The sequence below is a fragment of the Lithobates pipiens genome, unplaced genomic scaffold (genome assembly GCF_037356315.1).
Source record: "Lithobates pipiens isolate NorthernLeopardFrog02 unplaced genomic scaffold, aLitPip1_a1.2 Scaffold_18, whole genome shotgun sequence".
Taxonomy (NCBI): Eukaryota; Metazoa; Chordata; class Amphibia; order Anura; family Ranidae; genus Lithobates; species Lithobates pipiens.
In genome coordinates this window covers 224,493,888-224,515,407 of record NW_027507758.1, presented here as the reverse complement: position 1 = coordinate 224,515,407, position 21,520 = coordinate 224,493,888, and the positions used below count along the sequence as shown (strand labels likewise).

General features: G+C 39.6%; 1 protein-coding gene across 2 annotated transcripts in view; it reads right to left on the bottom strand.

Moving 5' to 3' along the window:
* Positions 1-4,884: 4,884 nt before the first annotated feature.
* The window catches only part of PDE10A (phosphodiesterase 10A), a 453,343-nt gene continuing 436,707 nt past the window's right edge, over positions 4,885-21,520 (bottom strand). For both annotated transcript variants that reach the window (XM_077486632.1, XM_077486633.1), the window contains exon 22: positions 4,885-20,283. In XM_077486632.1, the coding sequence (XP_077342758.1) occupies positions 20,166-20,283 (118 nt within the window). In that variant the 3' untranslated portion in view covers positions 4,885-20,165. The remainder of the gene's footprint in view (positions 20,284-21,520) is intronic.

The following is a 21,520-nucleotide window of genomic DNA, read 5'->3' as shown; positions in this document are numbered from 1 at the left end:
ATTGTGTGTGGCCAAGTCTGTTCATTCGTAAAGTCTGTCGGAACTCCGCCGAAAGTCTGTCGGGAAGACCCCCGGACCTAGTCTGCTGGAAAATACGGTTGTGTGTACGCGGCATAAGGCTTTCCAGCATAGAGGAGAGATCTGGGGACTAATGCCACGTACACAAGACCGGACTTTTCGACTGACTTTTGACGGAGTTCCGACGGACTTTCCGAATGAATGGATTTGGCCACACACAATCACACCAAAGTATGACGGATTTGAACGTGATGACGTACAACCGGACTAGTATACAGACAAACGCATTTCTTCGACTGGACTCGAGCAGTTGGAAAAATTTGAAACATGTTCTATTTCTAAAGTCCATCAGATTTTTGGATAGCAAAGGTCCGATGGAGCCCACACACGATTGAATTGTCCGACGGATTCATTCCGTCTGACCTTTGCCATCGAAAAGTTCGTGTGTACGTGGCACTATAGACCCCAGATCTCGCCGTATAGAGGTCCTGTCATGCCCTATTCCTATTACAAAGGATGCTTACATTTCTTGTAACTGGAATAAAAGTGATCAAAAAATTGATTTTTAAGTACTGTAGTTTGGCGCCATTCGATGAGTGCGCACAATTTTAAAGTATGACATGTGTGGTATCTATTTACTCAACGTAACATCTTTCGCATTATACAGAAAAATCAGGGTAAATATTATGTTTTTTTTTTAAGTAATGTTTTTTCGTGTTTGAAAAATTGCTGTGCAGATATCATGCGACATAAAAAATTGCGATGACCACCATTTTATTCCCTTGGGTCTCTGCTAAAAAAAATATATAGAATGTTTGGGGGTTCTGAATAATTTTCTAGCAAACAAAAAAAAGATGATTTTTACATGTAGAAGTAAAATGCCAGAATTGGCTTGGGTGGAAATTGGTTAAAGTGTTACTAAACTCACAACAGTAAAATCAGTCTGTATATTATATGCAGTAAAGCATGCTTGTTGTACTCACTGTGGAACCTAAGGGGTTAACCCTCCATTTTGCGTAAAAAGCTTATCCTCCCCTCCTTTCACTGTCTCCTTTCTAATAATTTCCTGATAACACAGAGCTTATGGAGTCAGGCTGCAAATGCTCAGTTCGGTGTGTATTGCTAGACAGGGTTTTTTTTTTTTTGCTTGGGAGAGTGTATGTGATCCACACAGGGCCAATCAGCACTGTCCAGAGTCAGGGGTCTTGCAGTCTCATAGGACAGTGTAAAAACTCTTTCTACAAGCTTACAAGCTTTAACCACTTTGCGCCCATACTACGTCTATTGACGTCATGGGCTTTCGGTGGTTATATCTGAACGATGCCTGAGGCCACAGACATCATTCAGATATCAGCGTTTTCAGCCGGCGATTCCCTGCACCATAAGAATGATCATATTCAAACTGTTCCGCCGCTTGATCATTCTTACGGGCGGCGGGAGGGGACACCCCCCTCCCGCCGCCCTCTGGTGCTTGTACCTACTCACCGTTTCCATCAGTGAGTCGGTGACAGGATCCGCCGGCCCCCGCCAGTTACTATAGAGATTTCCGATGGACCAGATCGTCCCTGGAGTCTCTATGATCGTTCGGAGGCCGGGGGTGATGTTATGACGGCGCTGATTTGGCAGGGAAGCCAGGATCATTTTTTTTTTATTCTTCCCAGCCTAGAGGTGAGATATGGGGTCTTATTGACCCCATATCTCACTGTAAATATGTCCTATCATGCCATATTCCTATTACAAGGGATGTTTACATTCCTTGTAATAGGAATAAAAGTCATAAATTTTTTTTTTTTTTTTTTTAAGCGTCAAACTAAAAAATTTAAAATAAAATTAACAATCAAAAAAATAAAAAATGTAAAGCGCCCCTGTCCCCGTGAGCTCGCACACAAAAGCGAACGCATACATAAGTCCCGCCCACATATGAAAACGGTGTTCAAATCACACATGTGAGGTAACGTTAGAGCGAGAGCAATAATTCTAGCTCTAGACCTCCTCTGTACCCCAAAACATGTAACCAGTAAAAAAATGTCAAACGTTGCCTATGGGGATTTTTAAATACCAAAGTTTGGCGCCATTCCACGAGCGCGTGCAATTTTGAAGCATGGCACGTTGGGTATCTATTTACTCGGCGAATCCTCCTCTTTCACATTATGCAAAAAAATTGGGCTAACATTACTGTTTTTTTTTTCTTTTTTAAGCATGAAACAGTTTCTTTTCTGAAAAAAACGTGTTCGAAAAAATTGCTGCGCAAATACCGTGCTAGATAAAAAGTTGCAACGACCGCCATTGTATTCTCTAGGGTCTTTGCTAAAAAAACATATATAATGTTTGGGGGTTCTATGCAATTTTCTAGCAAAAAGATTTGGAATTTTACATGTAGGAGAGAAATGTCAGAATTGGTCTGGGCGTGAAGTGGTTAACCAGTGATCGGATGAACAATTGCTAGAAGTCATAGGACTGCTCTAACTGCTGATGAGAAAAGGTGTTTAGCAGTTTATATTTATTAAAATAATTGCATTTCCATGTTCTGTGTAATGTGGAAGACTAAATATAGTTAATGCATGGTCCTGGGTTTAGTAACACTTTAAAGTATATATTTTCTAAAAAAGTTGTGTTTTACATAAAAAAAAATGCAACATTCATCATGTAATCCTATAGGGCCTCTGCTAAAAAAAAAAAAAAAGGGGGCCTTACCTGTATCTTTATTCTAATCCTTTCACTGAGTGCAGAAGGAAGAGGATAGAGTCAATGCTGAAGAAATGTAAATAGTTTGTTGTGTGTGGCCCATTGGGTCTTCTGTATATTTGTTATGTTAAAACAAAAAAGCAATAAATAAAACTTAAAAAAAAAAATACACTGTATATGTTTAGGGGTTCTAAAGTAATTTTCTAGCACAAAAGTACTACATGTGGGAGAGAAGTGTTACAATTGGCCTGGAAGCGAAGTGGCTAATACTCGTCAAACCAGGTTAGTAACCATCTAGACAACCAAAAATCACCATATTTACCAAAAACATGTAGAAGAATAGATATTGGTCTAAACTGAGAAAAAAAAAATCACTTTTAACCACTTCAATACAGGGCTTTTTCACCCCCTTCCTGCCCAGGCCAATTTCAGCGCTGTCACACTTTGAATGACAATTGCGTGGTCATGTGACGTTGTACCCAAATTAAATTTTGATAATTTTTTTCCCCACAAATAGAACTTTCTTTTGGTGGTATTCGATCCCCTCTGCATTTTTTATTTTTTGCGCTATAAAAAAACCCCACAATATTTATAACTTTTTGCTATAATAAATATCCCATTTAAAAAAAAAAAAAAAAAAAAAAAAATTTTTCCTTAGTTTAGGCTGATATGTATTCTTCTACATATTTTTGGTACAAACAAAAATCCCAATAAGCGTATATTGATTGGTTTGTGCAAAAGTTATAGCACCTACAAAATAGGGGATAGATTTGTCATTTTTATTATTTATTTATTTTTACTACTAATGGTGGCAATCTGCGATTTTTATAGTAACTGTGACATTGCGGTGGACAGATCGGACAATTTTGACACTATTTTGGGACCATTCAAATTTATAAAGCGATCGTGTTATAAAAAATGCACTGATTACTGTATAAACGTGACTGGCAAGGAAGGGCTTGACACTAGGGGGCGCTGCAGTGGTTAAATGTATGTCCTAGGGAGTGATTCTAATTGTGGAGGGAGGGGACTGATGATGGGAGACCACCGGTCAGTGTTCCTCTCCCCTGACAGGACGTGGATCTGTGTATTTACACACACAGATCCACGTCCCTGCTCTGTGATGAGCAATCACGGTTGCCAGGAGGCCATCGTGGCCGCCAGGCACACGCATCGCGTCCCCAGTGATGCTGCGAGCGCGTGCTCTCCTCAATGCCAGGAAGCCAAGGACCTCATATGACGCCCACCCGTAGGGAGGAACGGTTCCTACCACTGTTATTTTACAGTACAGCGGTAGGGAACTGGTTAAAAAAAAAGGGGGAATATTTATTTAACAAAAAGTACAAAATAGTGTTTTTTTCAAAATTGTTTTATTTTTTTTTGTTCATAGCACATAAAATAAATACCGCAGAGGCGATCAAATACCACCAAAACAAAGCTCTATTTGTGGGCAAAAAAGGACGTAAATTTTTTTCGGTGCAGCGTCGCATGACCGTGCAATTGTCAGTTAAAGCGACAGTGCTGAATTGCAAAAAATGGTCCAATCATTCAGCAGCCAAATCTTCCGGGGCTGAAGTGGTTAAATTTGTTTTCATTTAATGTGTTTGGTTTGCTCATTTATTACACTATTAATAAAAAAAAAAAAAAAAAAAAAAAAAATGTTAAATCATTTTGCAAGTGTTTTGTATCAGAATAACCGTATAGTTATAAATCAAATAGATAATGTAATACAATTTTGGGATACAGATAGCAGCCCAGGAGTCTGTGGATCATATCAGTCACTATGTACACTATTGGGATGGCATTATCCCACTCCTAAATTAAACACTGTGTAGACAAAGTCTTTAAAAGGAGAACTAAAGTCACCAATAAACTGACATAATGTGATAGTTTGTACAGTTAGTTTTTTCTGACTGTGAGCTGCAACAGCATTTGGATACAAATTAGTTCCCCATATCCGAGAATACATTTCTAATAAAGGGCTTTCTTGAAGATGAAGACATTTCACCATTTTCTGAAATTTTGTAGTATGTAATGATTTGTGCGTACAGCTAAAGTTCTCACAGATAACATGTGTATCTTTCTACAAGCCTAACCCATTAGGGATATTGCAGTATATGCTTACTATACAGGTGCATTAAAAGGAACACAGTAGGCTTAAAAAAAACACACAAATACATATCAATTTAATTCTTTACTGTATTTAGAAATGAAACATCACAGCATTACCACCTATAGTTACACTAAAGATGCTAAAATTTGGAAAATGTGTACCATAAAACATGTGTGTACGCAATGCCATGCTGTATTGTTTTACCAAAATGTTTAACTTATTTTTTTATTAAATACATATAAAAATCCAAAAAAGCCAACAAGTTGTACAAATGTGCATTTTTTTTTTATTCCAAATTTCTTACATGTTCATTACCGCCACATGTTTAATGGTACATATATTTTCTTCAACAGCAAAGAATATTTAATAAAAAAAATATACCAAAAGCTCTGTATTTATTTTCACTTCCCAAATAAATTGGTTTCAAAACTAAGAGCAATTTGAAATATATCTATATATCTCTAAATGTATAATACATAAAATATATATTACATATCCACAGAAATTGTAATTTTGTACTATATTGCATACAATATTTATATATGTATATATATATATATATTAACATTTTGTGAACTAAATGTATTTACAACTTAGCTACAGCATACAAGTATTCTACTGTACAAGTTTTTTTTTTTTAATATAGAAAAAATATGAGAACATACACATGTACATTTATGTCATATGAAAAAGTATGACATTATGAAATTATTGCACTTACATGTTTTTGTTAGCTATTTAACATATTTAATATACGTATACGTGTTTATATAAAATGTGCAGTCTATACCCTATTCTACCTCAATATATTCAAAACAAATCTTTTTACATAACAAATCTATTTTGCATTCAGGTTTTCAAACTTTTTTTCCATTTTTTTTTTTAAACATAACCCGTATTACTAAATATCAAGCACAGTTTTTGGTCAGCAAGCAAATAATGGTAAATATTATTTTATAATCATAAATGTGTTTCATGATAAAAAGATATGCAGGCTTAAACTTGCAAATATTTGTAGGTGTTTTACAAAACAACATGTGTAGTTAAGAGCAGATAGTCAGCACATTCTAAGTTGTGCAGATAAATACAGAAAAAAAACCTCAATTGACAAAAGAAAGAACTTAAATTATTAGTTTGGAAATAACTATATATAAAAAAATCATGCCACACATACACAGGATTCAAATTGGAGGGAAAATTCAATAAATGCTTGTGACATTTAGTATATATGAAACAGATCATGGTATTACACTAAGGGTAGAAATTTGCACAAATGTTTTGGCTGAATATGTATGTTTATACACTGGACAAAAAGAGCCCAGTTGACAAATTTATCATCCCAATTCGATTTTCCCAGATTATTGTAAATGTTCTCCCAAAAAAAGGCAAGTTTTAAGGCTATTTTGTCTAGTGTTTAAACATGCATACTCAACAGGTTGCAGAATCAACACAGATGCTATTTTCTTTCCTAATCTCACCAATAATTAGATAGCCCAGACAACCATCACCTCATATCTTACAGGTAGCCTACAGAAATAGATGTATGTATCTACCGATGGGGACACCTGCGGCAGGTCACTGGGGACAATGGGGACACCTGCAGCAGGTCACTGTAAGGCCCATTTCACACATGCGGATGATATGTCCGTATTTCATCCATCCGTTTGCGGATGAAATACGGGCATACATTCATCCCTATGGGATAGCGGGTGTCTGCGGATGAACATCCGCAGACACCCGATTTCCTCCGCCTCCGCAACAGTCCGATTCTGCAGACGGAGGAAAATCCTATTTTTCTATCCGTCTGCAGAGCGGATCGGATGAACACGGACACACGGTCTGTGCTCATCCGATCCCCATAGAGGAGAGCGGAGAGCTGACAGGGCGGTCCCCGCACAGTGTGCGGAGACCGCCCTGTCCGCAGCCGGCTTAGCGGGGACAACGGAGCGATCCCCGCTGAGCGAGCGGATCATCACGGGGCGGATCATTACTGATCCGCCCCGTGTGAAAGAGGCCTAATAGTATATGTGCACTTTGAAGTCTGGAAGTATGTACCACAATCAGTGTTGTTTGTTTTTCAAACAAGTTGACTTTGAATAAGGCTCCAAACGTCTAATCTTTTAAACAAATATGCTTGGGAAGGGAGGGGGTACAACAGCTCTAAAAAATTGTTCCAAAACCTTGATTAGATGTGCAACATGAAACAGTCTAATCCACAGTATGTAATCCCGCTATCCCATAGGGATGAATGTATGCCCGTATTTCATCCGCAAACGGATGGATGAAATACGGACATATCATCCGCAAGCAGAAAAAAAAATCCACATCTGGTATCACACTACTTCAAGTCACGAAATATCCCAAAAAATGCCTTTTTTCATGAAGAAAATCCTCAACAAAATTCAACTAAAACCACACACGATGTCAAATATTTCACATACTGCTCCAGGCAAGATCAGACTCCACAATCACATCTCTAGTGCTGGCTTAGCTTATCTCCACCAAAGTGGTGTGTGGCATTCCTGTTGTTGCTACAGTTAAGCGCTTCATGCCGGCGGTATGCATATCTGCGGCTTTTCGGTGGTTAGGCCTTAACGCCAAGCGACCGCATATACGCATTCCAGAAAGTGTGCTCCCGACACCGTTACAGTCAATCACAGCGGTTTCGTGATTAGAAACCCCCCCGGCATCAGAAACCTCTTAACGGGCCTAAAACCACTAACAAAGTTAAACCATAATACACCATTAAAACTCCACCTCCTATAAGGGATACATAAGCTGGTTGAGAATCTTTATTTCAATTATCCAATAATTCCTGCTTAATAATTTCATCTGCATAGGACTGGGTATTAAATACCACAGCTACAATTTATTGAGTGAAAATCCTTCAGTAAATCAACCCAACTGTCTTTCCTTTTGTTCTGGGTCCCACAAGTAAAAAAATCTAAAAGTGAAAAGGAAAGAATAATGGCCATACTAATTCCCAATGTTTCTACTAAAAGCAGAGCTATAAAATACAACACAATTAGACCTTTTAATTTAAAGTGATTGTAGGGGTTATGTTTGTTAAAAAAAAAAAAACTATCACACTTACCTCCATTGTGCAGCTTGTTTTGCACAGAGCGCCCCCGAACCTTGTCTTCTGGGGTCCCCCGGCGGCTTTCGTGGCTCCTACCCATATCAGATAACCCTCTAGGAGAAGCGCTCTCCTGAGGGGGTTACCTTGCGGGCGCGCTCCTGAGTCCAGCATTCAGCGTCCATAGCCGCCGAATGTATGACTTGGCCCCTCCACCCAGAGCCCGCGTCACTGGATTTGATTGACAGCAGCAGGAGCCAATGGCTGCGCTATAAATCTATCCAATCAAGAGCAGAGAACCCCCGGACAAAGAGACAGCATGTCCCCACCGGGTCAAGTTCCAGGGCTAGGGTTAATGCATAGGAAGCATTAAGGTGAAAAAACACAAAGGTTTACAACACCTTTAAGGTTCATCATAGTTTGGGAGTAAGCTTTCTATTAGGTGGTGAATAGTGTGGAACGCGTTTATTTTGCTGTGAAACACTTACCGGTGGATGGACAGGGATTTTAACACACAAGAATAAAATGCAATGACCATTTCATCAGGAGGCACAATGAGGAATGTTTTGAAATATTTTTTTTTACACACATGCCGTATTTATCGGCATATAACACACTTTTTTCCCCTTAAAATCGTGGGAAAATCGTGGGTGCATGTTATACGCCGATCCCCACTGTCTGTGAGGCAAAAAAAGAGCGGCGTCGAAAAAGACAGAGCGCCACCGAAAAAGACAGAGCGCCGCCGAAAAAGCCCAAGCCGAGTGCTCAGCTATGCTCACCGCCCCGCCTCCCTGCTGTCTCTGGAGCGAGCGCTGCCGAAAAAGACCGCGCCGACTGTACTGTGTACAGACTGGGCAGGACTGTGAGATGAGTAGAGCCAAGTATACAGGCTCTGTCTATCTTGGTGGCGGGAAATTTAAACACTGGGTAAGGCTGCAAACGGCGCTGGGCCAGGCTATTTACATGCCACATGCAAATGACACTGGGCAAGGCTGCAAATGACACTGAGCAAGGCTGCAAGGGCAGTGCTGCAAATGGCACTGATCATTGTGCAATGATGGACAAGGCTGCAGATGGACACTGATAAGGCTGCATTGATGAGCATTTAAATGTAAGTTTTTTTTCCCTTAAACTTTCCTCCTAAACTTGGGGTGCGTGTTATACGCCGATGTATGTTATACAGCGATAAATACGGTAATACATTTTGTAAATAGGATTTATGATTTGTGTTGTATTTCATAGAACTGCTTTGGCAGAAATATTGGAAATTTTGTGAAATCTAGTGTAGCTGCTATATGGTTTAGACTTTTTATGGGCTTATTATTTACACTTTGTACAAATACTTTTTTGTAAGTTTTTTATTGCAATTCTTTAGCCCCTAAGTAGTCTAGGCATTGCAATGGTCATAGTAAGGCAATAAAAATGACAAAGAACTTGTGCAAAGGTACAGAATCATGACCTTAAAGGCCCATTCACGCTTAGCCATATTTGGTGCATTGTGCTCACATGCATTGTGTCAAGTATTAATGTGCATTGCATTGAGGGAGCCAAATCCTTTTGAATAGGCTGCCAACACACCAGAAAAAAAGAAACATGCAGCATGTTTTTCAAAACCGCTCAGCTGTAAGAAGTGGGTAGGATCCTAGAAAAAAATCACCCACTGGCCAATAAGGCTAGGGGAAGTGTGATACATGCAAATGTCAGGAGAATATCTGCCAATCTGCTGGGACAGGTCATATGGATTTAGTGAGTTTATCTTTACTTACCCATTAAACACTGCTATGTTTTACATGAGGCCCATTCATACTGCTTTTTTATTTAGTTATTGAGTAAACAATCTGCATGACCAGCCAGCCACTAGTAAGCAGAGATGACTTTGGAAACTATAACTAAAAAAATATTTTAGCCCTAAAGATGATGTACACCAAACATTACATATTTTCTGCAAGCAGACACCCTAGAGAATAAAAGTGGTAGTTCCAATTTTTTATCTCACACAATATTACCACAGAGGTCTACGAAATGCAAAGTTTTTGTGAAAAACACACTAAAGTGAATTTTAGGGCAAACGCAGTAAATTACCAAAATTTTTGCTAAAATATAAAAGACGAGCCTGCGCTGAGTAAATAGATACCCAATGCGCCAAACCGTAAATTTTCTATAGGTGACGCTTCAAAAGCCCCCTATAGGTATCAGTTTAGTGTTACGGAGGAAGTCTTGAGCTAGAATTATTGCTCTCGCTACGGCATGCACGGCAGCATGTAACGTGTAATCGAGAATTTCAGGTATAGGTGACCAGGACGCATGCATTTACATCCATACATGCATATATGTGGAGGTGGGGGTTCAAAATATGTTGGGGGGGGGGGGGGTTTATGTGCTTGGGTTTAACGTAATTTTTTTGCAAAAAAATAAATAAAAACATTTTTTACTTTAATTTTTTAGTACTGCACATTAGTTACAGCTCTATGCACATTACAAATCTCATAGTCCATCTCCGGAGCAAGAAACAGAGGCTGGCTATGTTCCTACATACAATGGGACAGTGGAAACAAATACAAACTCCATCTAACAAGGAGGTCAAAGCAGCAAAATTGGAGATTTTGAGGAGACTGAAAGCAATAGAAGGTGCTTTAAAAAAAAAAATCCTATTTAAGTATGTATTCTTAAACCAAGGTTTAGTGTCACAAACACTTTAACAGGGAAATTACCCCCAGCAGTGTTTATAGGAGCTACAGTATTTACCTCAGTGATTCTGTAACAATATTTGTCTAAAATGGTGTGCCATTATGCTAACAAGTAATTTGGACAAAGTTTTATCTTATACACATGTACTCTATATGGTTTTATTAGTTTAAACTTTGCAATAAAATATGTATCCAAGCTTCCCTAGGTATAAATGCTGCTACATTATCATATATGATCTTAAAAAAAAGTGTCTGCCCTCCATGTTATGTATAGGATAGTTTTTGATGATCCCACTGATAGTACCTGTAAGCACAGCAACAATGCGCATGGAAAATACAGGTCACTCAATTAAGGAAGCAAGCAGAGATCTTGTCTTACTACACAGACTAATAAGGATGACTATAGATCAATGTTTCTCAACTCCAGTCCTCAAGTACCCCAACAGGTCATGTTTTCAGGCTTCCCATTTTGCACAGGTGATTTGGTCGGTTTCACTGAAATAGTAATTACCACAGCCGTTTCATCTGAGGAAAATCCTGAAAACATGATCTGTTGGGGTACTTGGGACTGGAGTTGAGAAACATTGGTAGGGATGAGCCAATATCTTTCCTAGAACAAGTAGAAAGACATCTTTTCTTCCTGTTAAAGGGAAAGTTACAATGTGGTCTTATGCAGCTAGATCAAAAGACAGAAGTGGTTCACATGTAATTAAAGCGGTTCTTCACCCTAAAGGGGAAGTTCCGCTATTCTGATCCCTTCCCCCCTCCGGTGCCACAATCGGCACCTTTCAATGGGGAGGGGGGTGCCGTTACCTGGATAATCCAGGTAACTGTACCCACTTCCGGCCAGACCGCCGCAGACCCCCGCAGACGCCCGCCCCCCCGTTGTGTTCTGGGAAACACACAGTTCCCAGAGACACAGCGGGGGACCATAAGCGACGCGCAGCGCGACTCGCGCATGCGCAGTAGGGAACCGGGCAGTGAAGCCGTCATGCTTCACTTCCTGATTCCCTGACAGAGGATGGCGGCGAGGGCAGCAGCGAGACGAGCGATCGCTCGTCATCTGCCGCCGACATCGCTGGAACCTGGGACAGGTAAGTGTGATTTTATTAAAAGTCAGCAGCTGCAATATTAGTAGCTGCTGGCTTTTAATATTTTTATTTTAGGTGCAGCTCCTCTTTAATACCTTGTCAGATATTTTATATTGTGTAGAAAAATCTTTTTGTGCATAAAGCTGCTCAGTTTTTTTCATTCAGCTAGCAGGCCTACTGAACCGGCCAAATTTGGACCCATCAATGGCCAGCTTAAAGGAGAAGTCCAGCCTGAGCTTTTTAGGTTTGGCTTCTCCTCTGGGTCACAGGAGTGCAATTTGTTTTGCACTCCTGTGACCCGTTTTCAGCGGAGAGCAGTCTGAAGTCTACTCTACGCTGACGTCACTGCCATCAGTTGACATAGCGCGTCATCCTAACTTCCTAAGCCTGGATCCGCCAGCTGCCTCGATTGATGGCCGTCTAAGCGAACCTCTAAGACGGCCGCTCCCTGCCCCTCCACAGCTCAGTGCTTCAAAGAGCGTGGAGAAGCAGAGAGGAGAGATGCTGACTGACACTCAGCAGCTCTCCTCTTGCTGATCTGTGAAAACTGAGCCATTGGTGATGTTTGGTGGCTCGGCTCAGTGCAGAGACGGCGGAGGACAGATACAGCATCTGTCTGATGCTGCATCCACATAGGTAAGTATGAAAATACTTCCCTTTTAAGGAGTGCTTTCACTACTACATATCTGTGTTATGTCCCTGGGGCCATTGAGCAATGGGCTGTTTGATAAGAGAGAATTAAAGTAATAATAAAGTAAAATAAAAAAACATTACATACTAACCTGCTCTGTGCAGTGTTTCTGCACAGCGCAACCCCAATCCTCCGCATCTCGGGTCCCCTCCCTCTGACCAAGTGCTTTCAGAACAAGCAGCTTGCAATTGGTGCACCCTAGCCGCAGCTCTGTGTGTCCATTCACACACAGAACAGCAGCACGGCCCCACCCCCTTTCTCTCCCCATTGGCTCACTGGCTGTAAATGGGCTCAGGTAAGTATTAGATGGTGCTGGGGGGGAGGGGGCTGCTACACAGAGAAAGTTTTTTACCTTCATACAAAACTTTTAGCCTTTATAAACACTTTAGGGCATTTATGATCACCCTATCTATTTTCAGCAGCTCAGCTATACTTTTTAGTTCATTGGATTTTTCTTCTGTAAACAGTACCAAACATCAATTAAAGCAGAAGGCTTGTTTTTGTGCTACTTAACCACTTAAGGACCAGAAGAAATGCCCCCTTAATGACCAGGCCATTTTTTGCGATACGGCACTGCGTCGCTTTAACTGACAATTGCGCAGTTGTGTGAAGTTTTACCCAAACAAAATCGACGTCCATTTTTCCCACAAATTGAGATTTCTTTTGGTGGTATTTGATCACCTCTGAGGTTTTTATTTTTTGAGCTACAAACAAAAATGTGTGACAATTTTACTTTTTGCTATAATAAATATCCAATTTTTTTTTTCTTTTAAATAAATTTCTTCATCAGTTTTGGCCAATATGTATTCTTCTACATATTTTTGGTAAAAAAATAAATAAATCACAATAAGTGTATATTGATTGGTTTGCACTTTATGGCATTTTTAAATTTTTTTTTACTAGTAATTTTTAGTGTGACTGCGACATTACGGCGGATAGACCGGACACTTTTTTGGGACCATTGACATTTATACAGCGATCAGAGCAAAAAATAGCCACTGATTACTGTATAAATGTCACTGGCAAGGAAGGGGATAACACTAGAGCGCGATCAAGGGATTAAGTGTTCCTTAGAAGGTGTTTCTATCTGTGCAGGCAGTGTACTGACAGGGAGTAGAATGAGATCACTGTTCCTGATAACTAGGAACAGTAGATCTCTCTCTAGTTCCCTGACAGAACAGGGATCTGTCTGTTTACATTGACAGATCCCCGCTTTGTCTCTCCCTGACGCGATCGTGGGTCGCAGGCGGACACTGCGGCCGCCAACCACGAGCATCGGCTCCAGCGCCATGCTGCGCACACCCCCTAGATCACTTAAAGTGATCGCTGTACAGCTACTGCTACCTTCTCTTCCTCTGCTCAGCCAATTGCTTGTACATCAGCATTATCTGCAGGAGGTCAAACATGAGATAAAGCATAGTAAATGCTGTCTTCTGCTGCTGTCTTCTCTGCTAATGGAGTATGCACGGCATACATGAGAAGCCACACCTCAAATTGTTTATTTCCTGTAATGTCACTTCCCTTTTTTAAGCAAAAAAGGCATTTGTGGAGCGGCTCACGCCGATATACGTCAGCACTTTTAAGAGGTATCCTCTTTTTCAGTGAGCAGTCCGGTTTCAGATAAAAGTGGTCTCCATGGCAGATTTACCACAAGATCACTTTTATTGGGAGCAGAGAGGCACCCCCTCCCATCGCTCTCTGCGACTTACTGGAGACGTCGGTAGCGGTGGAGCCGATCAGTTCCTCCCCCTGGCTTGGTATGGAGACGAGTGAGGGGAGAAGTGACATCAAAATATCACTTGCTCCCATAGCTCTGATATATTTTTTTTAAATTACATTTATTTTTATTGCATTTTTTTGTAAATATGATATCTGAGGTCTTTTGAGCACAGATCTCATATTTAAGAGGTCCTGTCATGCTTTTTTTCTATAACAATGGATGTTTACATTCCTTGTAATAGGAAAAAAATTGACACAATTAAAAACAAAACAAAAAACAGTGTAAAAATAAAAGGTAAAATAAATGATAAACGCTGAGCTTGCGTGCAGAAGGGAACGCATACGTGAGCAGTGTATATGAAAAATGGTGTTCAAACCACACGTGAGGTATTGCCGCAATATTTACAGTGAGAGCAATAATTCTGGCCCTAGACCTCCTCTGTAACTCAAAATATGCAACCTGTAGAATTCTTTAAATGTCGGCTATGGAGATTTTTAAGGCTAAAAGTTTGTCGCCATTTCATGAGCGGGTACAAATTTGAAACGTGGCATTTTGGGTATCAGTTTACTCAGGGTAACATTATCTTTCACAATATAAAAAAAAAAAATGGGATAACTTTACTGTTGTCTTATTTTTTAATTCAAAAAAGTGTATTTTTTCCCAAAAAAGGTGTACTTGTAAGACCGCTGCACAAATATGGTGTGGCAGAAAGTATTGCAACGGCTGCCATTTTATTCTGTTATCTTTTATGTTAGAAAAACAATTATATATGTTTGGGGGTTCTAAGTAATTTTCTAGCAAAAAAAAACTGTTTTTAACTTGTAAACACCAAATCTCAGAAAGAGGCTCGGTCCTTAAGTGGTTAACACGCCTTAACATGCATCAAGCGCTTCAAAACCAGGCGTTTGGGGAGTATTTTTTAATGTGCCAATAACGCTTGTAAAAAGCCTGTGTCGAACACCAATACTAATGTATAGTAACGCTATAGGAACATCTGTTAAAGAGGAAGCGAACCCTGATGGGTTTTACTTCCTCTTTTGCTTGCTGCAAAGCCTGCAAATGAAAAGCATAATGGGCTAGTATACATAGCATACTAGCTCATTATGTGCCACTTACCTGTAAAATAATCCAACGATGTTCCCTATGTAGGCAGTGTCCATCTACTGGCCCCTCTTCCTTCTGGGCTGCGGACTCTGGCTCTGTGATTTGCCGGAGCCACGTGACATCACTTGCAGGAGCCACGATTAATGGCACAGGCTAGGGAAGAAACAGCACTTAGTTTAGTTTCATCCCCGCGCATGTGACGTTGTAATTTTCAGCGTACTATAAGTGAAATATCTCCTAAACGGTGCACGTTTAGTAGATATTTCCACTACCTATAGGTAAGCCTTATTCTAGGCTTACCTATAGGTAGAAGTCCAAAAAGTGGGTTTACAACCACTTTAAGAGTTAGAAATTTAGACAAGTGTGAACAGGCCCTAATGGAGAGTCTCCATTGTCAGAATACAATGCCTCAGTGTAGAGGACTGGTCTATCTACCTAGACTGTGTGGATGGAGAAATGTGCCTTTTTGGTTGCTATCTATATCCAGCTTTAGTGTATGAGCCCACTGAACTTGCTGATGGTCACAGGGACATCACATAAGTGCAACTTGTGGAAGATACATAAATGTGTGTCATGAAGAAGGTGGACAAGGCAAACTAACTGTTCAAATAATCAAAGGCCTGCTTTCACAACATATACCTAGCCACCAGCAGGGCACAAGCACATTAGCAACCTAATTACTGATCGTAGAAGGCTCTCTTGTGTAGCCCCTAGAAATTATTTTTAGAATTAATAAAGCTTTAAGAGCCAGTTTGCACTAGTGTGATGCGAGAACCCTGCGAATCCAGTGTGGGTTCCCGCATCGCACAGTGGTCCACACTAAGATCTGTGAACTGCTACGGGTGTCAATGTAAAGTTATCGACACCCCCAGATTGGTCAACAGATCGCAGTGTGAACTGTGAAATGGTGCAGGAATCGGATCACATAAGTGTGAACATCCATGTGATCCGATTCCAGTGCGGACCAAAAAAAGAGTCCTGCACAATTTTTGTGCGAATGTGATGCGATTTCAGCCAGTTTGTATGGCTAAAACAGACATCGCATGTGATCTGAACAGCAATGTGGTGTCAGTCACATGCAATGTCTGGCATCACACAAGTGTGAACCTGCCTTAATCTCTAACAAGCTACAACACTGTTCAGGTACATGTTATAACTAAAATATAGGGGCTGGCATTTCTGGCCTTTCGAAAATGCTAGTTGATTGACTGTGTCTTTGTTCTGCTGTTAATCAGGAACAAGCTTGCAGCAAATAAAAGAGAATTCAGACTTTTATCCAATACTTTTCCAGGTTTATAACGCAACCTATTTAAGTCAAAGCAACAGCAACACATTACCTTTTCAGAAGGTCAGGAGTGGCAGCCTACATAAAAGCCACTCTAACCCAATCTAGTGTATTAATAAAAAGCAAAAAACAAAATATAAATCACATTAGGAAAAATATAATATAATAATTATTACAAAAACAATGCGAAGGACGAGCTTATCACAGTTTTCGCATATATGCTAACGTAAAAGACTGGCTTTTGGTTACAAAAATATTCGGCAAATGCTAATAAATAAGTTCTCAAAACTTCAAGAGAATCCTTATAGAAAATATGGCTACCGTACAGTATAGTTAAGAAACCAATCATTGTGTAAACATGTCAAAGTTAGTGGTCATTCAATGCAGCTCATGAAGGTATACACTTTGCTGCGTAACAGGTTATTTTTTTTCCATTTGTCTTACCCACAGCACAGAATATTGAAGAATTTTAACAAGGTTCTGCTAAAAATTAAAAAAAAACATGACACTATCATGAAAAAGGTGTTCTAAGTATAATCTATGCCATATTTTTGAAAGGCCCTACAAAAATAATAGAACCGAATCTTAAGAGGCATCCTTCAAGGAGGAGCACAGAACAAAGTTCTTGGTTTTTGTTACTGTCTGGCATTCGGGTCATTCATTGCAGCTCATGAAGGTATACACTTTGCTGCTTCCCATGTTGTTGTTTTTTTGCCTTACCCACAGCACAGAATATTCCCCAATTTTAACACGGTTCTGCTAAAAAGGAAAAACATGACACTTCCATAAAAAAGGTGTTTTAACTCAAAGCAGCTAATCAGAAAATTTGCTTTCTTTTTCAGTTGTGCCAGGGAAAAAAAAAAACTTTCACAAGAAAGTATAATCTATGCCCTATGCCATATTTTTTATATTTTTGAAGACCCTACAAAAACAAAGCATACAATTGCCTTTTTACCATAAGACGAAAACTGTATTGTAAGTGGCATCCTTCAAGGAAGAGCACCAAAGTTCTTGGTTTTTGTTATTCTCTGACATTCTGTGAATACTGAGAAACCACTGTTTAGTTGCATGAACTGCATAGTATTTTTCACATCCACAGAGGCATTTGTGACTGTGGTGTTGGGTCTTTGATAGAAGGCTTAGTAATGGTGTTGTTGGGGCAGCACCTAAACTACAGCCTTGCATGGCAACAAAATGCCTTTAGCAAAAGGTAACTATAGAACCTTGAACTGTATTTAATTTACATTTTTCAGAAAACAAAAACACCAACATACTTTTAACACTACTTACTTCATGTTTTGGAACATATTCGTTATTACTAATTCTTTGTGCATCTTATTCTAAATGAGGTACAAGGGCTGTGGAATATCCTACACTGGTAAAACGAATTTACAACTGCAATGCATCCATCAAATTTATTTACACATTTGATTGGGCTAAATATGCCCTCTAAATTTAATGCATGATAGTATTATATACTGGGCAAACAACTGCCCAGCTATGTAGTTCACTGACCAGTTAACTATACTCCTCTCCTACTAGTCTGCAGGCAGCAAATCATGCCCATGTAGGTCTAAACTCGGACTTACAGTAATATTTTTTAGCTTGGAGAATAATCAGCTGTGAGATAAAACTGCATATACCTCAGGGCCTGAATTCACAAGTCATGTTCCTTTGTTATACCTGTTCCTGGATGTTCTAAGTATCCAACACAGGGACACAGGCGTCACTTACTCCTATGCAGAACAAAGAGAAAACCAACCAGAAGCTCATGGGTATGACGTTTTTGAAGGCCCCATACACACTGGGCATTTAGCAATTCTGCCATAGGCTCCGGCATTTAGGTGTGGGTGAAGGGCACAGGTGTATCGTCTATCCCTGCAGACCTGTTTGCAACCCAAGCATTCATCCCTGGGAACATACTGCCCTTAATGTAATTATCACTATAAACACTGTCCAGTCACAGCAGCCTCTAACAAGAAAAGTTTACACTAGCATTGCTTTCTGAAGAGCGATCCACATTTAGACCACTCTTCAGAAAACATTTGACAAGTGGTAATGAGGTGTTGTATCATCTTCTCACCGGCTGCCTTAAACCCACTGAACCCTGCATTAGCATGCCTCCCATTCAATTGAACGTGACAGTGGGGATATTTTTTGCCACATCATGATTCAATGCTTCGCAGCCAGCTAGAATACCTACAAACCCCTCAGCTGCCTTTGCAGCCAATGGGGGAGTGGCTTGGGGGGTGGTAAAACCTCAGCTCTATGGTTTTACTGAAACCTGCTAGTTTAAACAAGACCATAGTGTCTGAAAGGCTTCGGGAAGTGGGGTGGGACAGTGCACTGCGCACGATTCAAAGCTTTGTAGCCACAGAATGCCTATACACACCTCTGTTGCCTTTGCAGCCAAAGGGGGGAGTGCTTGGGGGGCTTTACAACCTCAGCTTAACTTTATGGTTTTACTGCCCCCAACTGCTACTGTAAACAAGGCCATAGAGCTTGACAGGCTTCCTGAAGTGAGGTTGGACAGTGCACTGTGCACCTGAACTCTGGTTTCTCATGCCTTGGGGAAAAACGTCCAGGTTCCATGAGGCCTAATGCCAACATCAAGAAACAGTAACATTTTGCAAACAAAACAGAGGAATAATGGTTCCTAAAAAATACAATGGATGTAAGAAAGTATCAAGTGGTTACACAGCAACCTTTTCCAAGGGATGGCTAACAGACTATGGGAAAAATAACATCTCTGCTCTGATCAAAATAAAAATTATTGAAATTTTCTTCCCTTTAACATGCAGTGTTAAACCAATTCATTAATGTAATTTTACATTTGCAGCAAATATTCTTCTAAATTAGAAGGCACTGGATTCAAGAATTTTGACATTATTCCAGCTATTCAGAGTTCTAAGAAATTTCTAAAAGCCGACACACAGAGCTCACGTCACAGTACCTTCTAATATCAACTTTTGATTCTACATCTGAAAGTGGGCCTTGAGAATTTGGGTATTTTTCTTTTTTGACATTAGTGTCGATTGTTCACATCTCTGCTTTAAGTTTGCATTTTTTTTTTATATTTTTTTTGTTAATGCACGAGGTTTTTCATGTTATAATGAAAGTGCATAATAATGCCATCAAAAGTAGGTATGGATAAGAAAAAGTATCCATTTGATATCAAGAAACATTTTATGTGTATGCTAAGAATTATTTTTTTCCTTAAAGTGCCACAAAATTTAAAAACAAACAAAAAAAAACCTCCTACACAAAGAGATAACATCCTATCAAAATAAAAGGGAGTATCAGAACTGCTAAATATATTAGTATTTTTATGATGTGCTTTCAACTACTTAAATGGTAATACACATTTACTGCTCAAAGGATGCTGTTTTAATCTCACAGCTATGCTGTAGATCTTCGATATGTATCTGGATGCTGGAACCTGCTGCAGCATTTTAGTACCAGGTAGGCCCTAAAGCACAACGATCCATTAGAGAAACCGCTTTCGATTAAATAACCAAACATAATATTTTGGTATACTTCAGCTTTCCACCTTTTTTTTTTTTTTTTTCTTTTTTTATATAAAATACACATCCCAGAGCATTTACTTCTATTCTTTAGACCGGGCTTGAGTGACTTCTATGTGGCATCTGTGCACACATGCCTTCTTAAAACTCCCTTTCTGAATGTGTTCAGTGTTAGTCATCAATCTTAACCGGTAAGGAATCTGCTGATCCTGTCACTGTTGATTGGGTAGGAAGCCAGCCTGTAGTATCTTCTCCTCTGGACACTTTCTCCCATTGACTGAGATTATCCCTAGACACAGAAAAAGGAAAACATAATATAATGTCATGAAAGGTTGGGTAACATTTCTTTAAAAATATAGTTTACTTAAATTAATTTACATTTGCCTGAGCAACTTAACGCTATTCCTTAATACATCATTAAAAATATTTTTCAAATGCAAGCAATATAAAAACTTGATGTTGACCAGATAACGCCCTCTCTGTACAGAGCAGGAAGAAGCAGTACCAAGAGCCATTTAGTTCATGTGCTGATAGGAGGACAAAGTAGAATGATAAGCCCATTATTGCCCTGCTTCTTTCATTGTCCAGTTACAGACTGGGGCGAGTCCATGACAGCCTGGACCTGAGCCTAATGCACGCGGGCTAAATGTCTGGCTGCATACGATATGACTATATACTCCCTTTGGTGAGTTTGTCTTGCATGTGGGGAAGGCAGAATGGAGCATGGTTGTAATAACATCTGTCATTTTTACGGGTGATCACTCTCACTATTGCATTGAATACCCATCAATTACTACACTAGGAGAATTTTTCTTTTGTATGGTTGGATACCACTACATATGATTCTAAAGAGGTGACAACATTTGACATTGGATGTGGATAAGCACTCGGCAGTACGTCTGCATTGAACTGCATAAAGTGTATTGGCTGTTCACTTGAATGAGACAGCACCTGTTTTTTTTTTAGGCTTGCTTTCTATATTCATCTGTTGATCTGGTTAGTAAGACTGCTTTTGAAAATCAGTTACAGACCATTTAAAACTAGCAGGGGTGCTCACAATGATCAGCTTTTATTGATTTATGCAAAACCATTATCCTAAACGGGAATAAAAAAAAACGGTTGATGAAACTGCTTTTACAGTGTGAACTGGAGTTTGGCTTCAATTTGATTACTGTATTTAAATCTGGTAGTGCATCTACTCCCCTCTCAGATTGATAGCGCTGCTGTTCAAAGGTACCCCTGTGGTCCTTTATCCAGAGCAGGGGCACTCTAATACAGGTGGTGTGTTACTGGCCAGATCACCAGGTAAAAACTGATAGGGGGAAAAACAAAACTAAAAAAAACAAAACAGAAGCAGCCACATCTAATGATGGGTAAACTGTAATATATTAAATGTTGGGGTTTTGGCTTAATACCGCTTTAAGCCCTAACGTTTTTGGTATTTACGCATCTTATCTCAAGTTACAGAAACTTTGGACATATTCTTCTTTTTGTCTGAACTAAAATCGATTTGAATCTATTTTGTA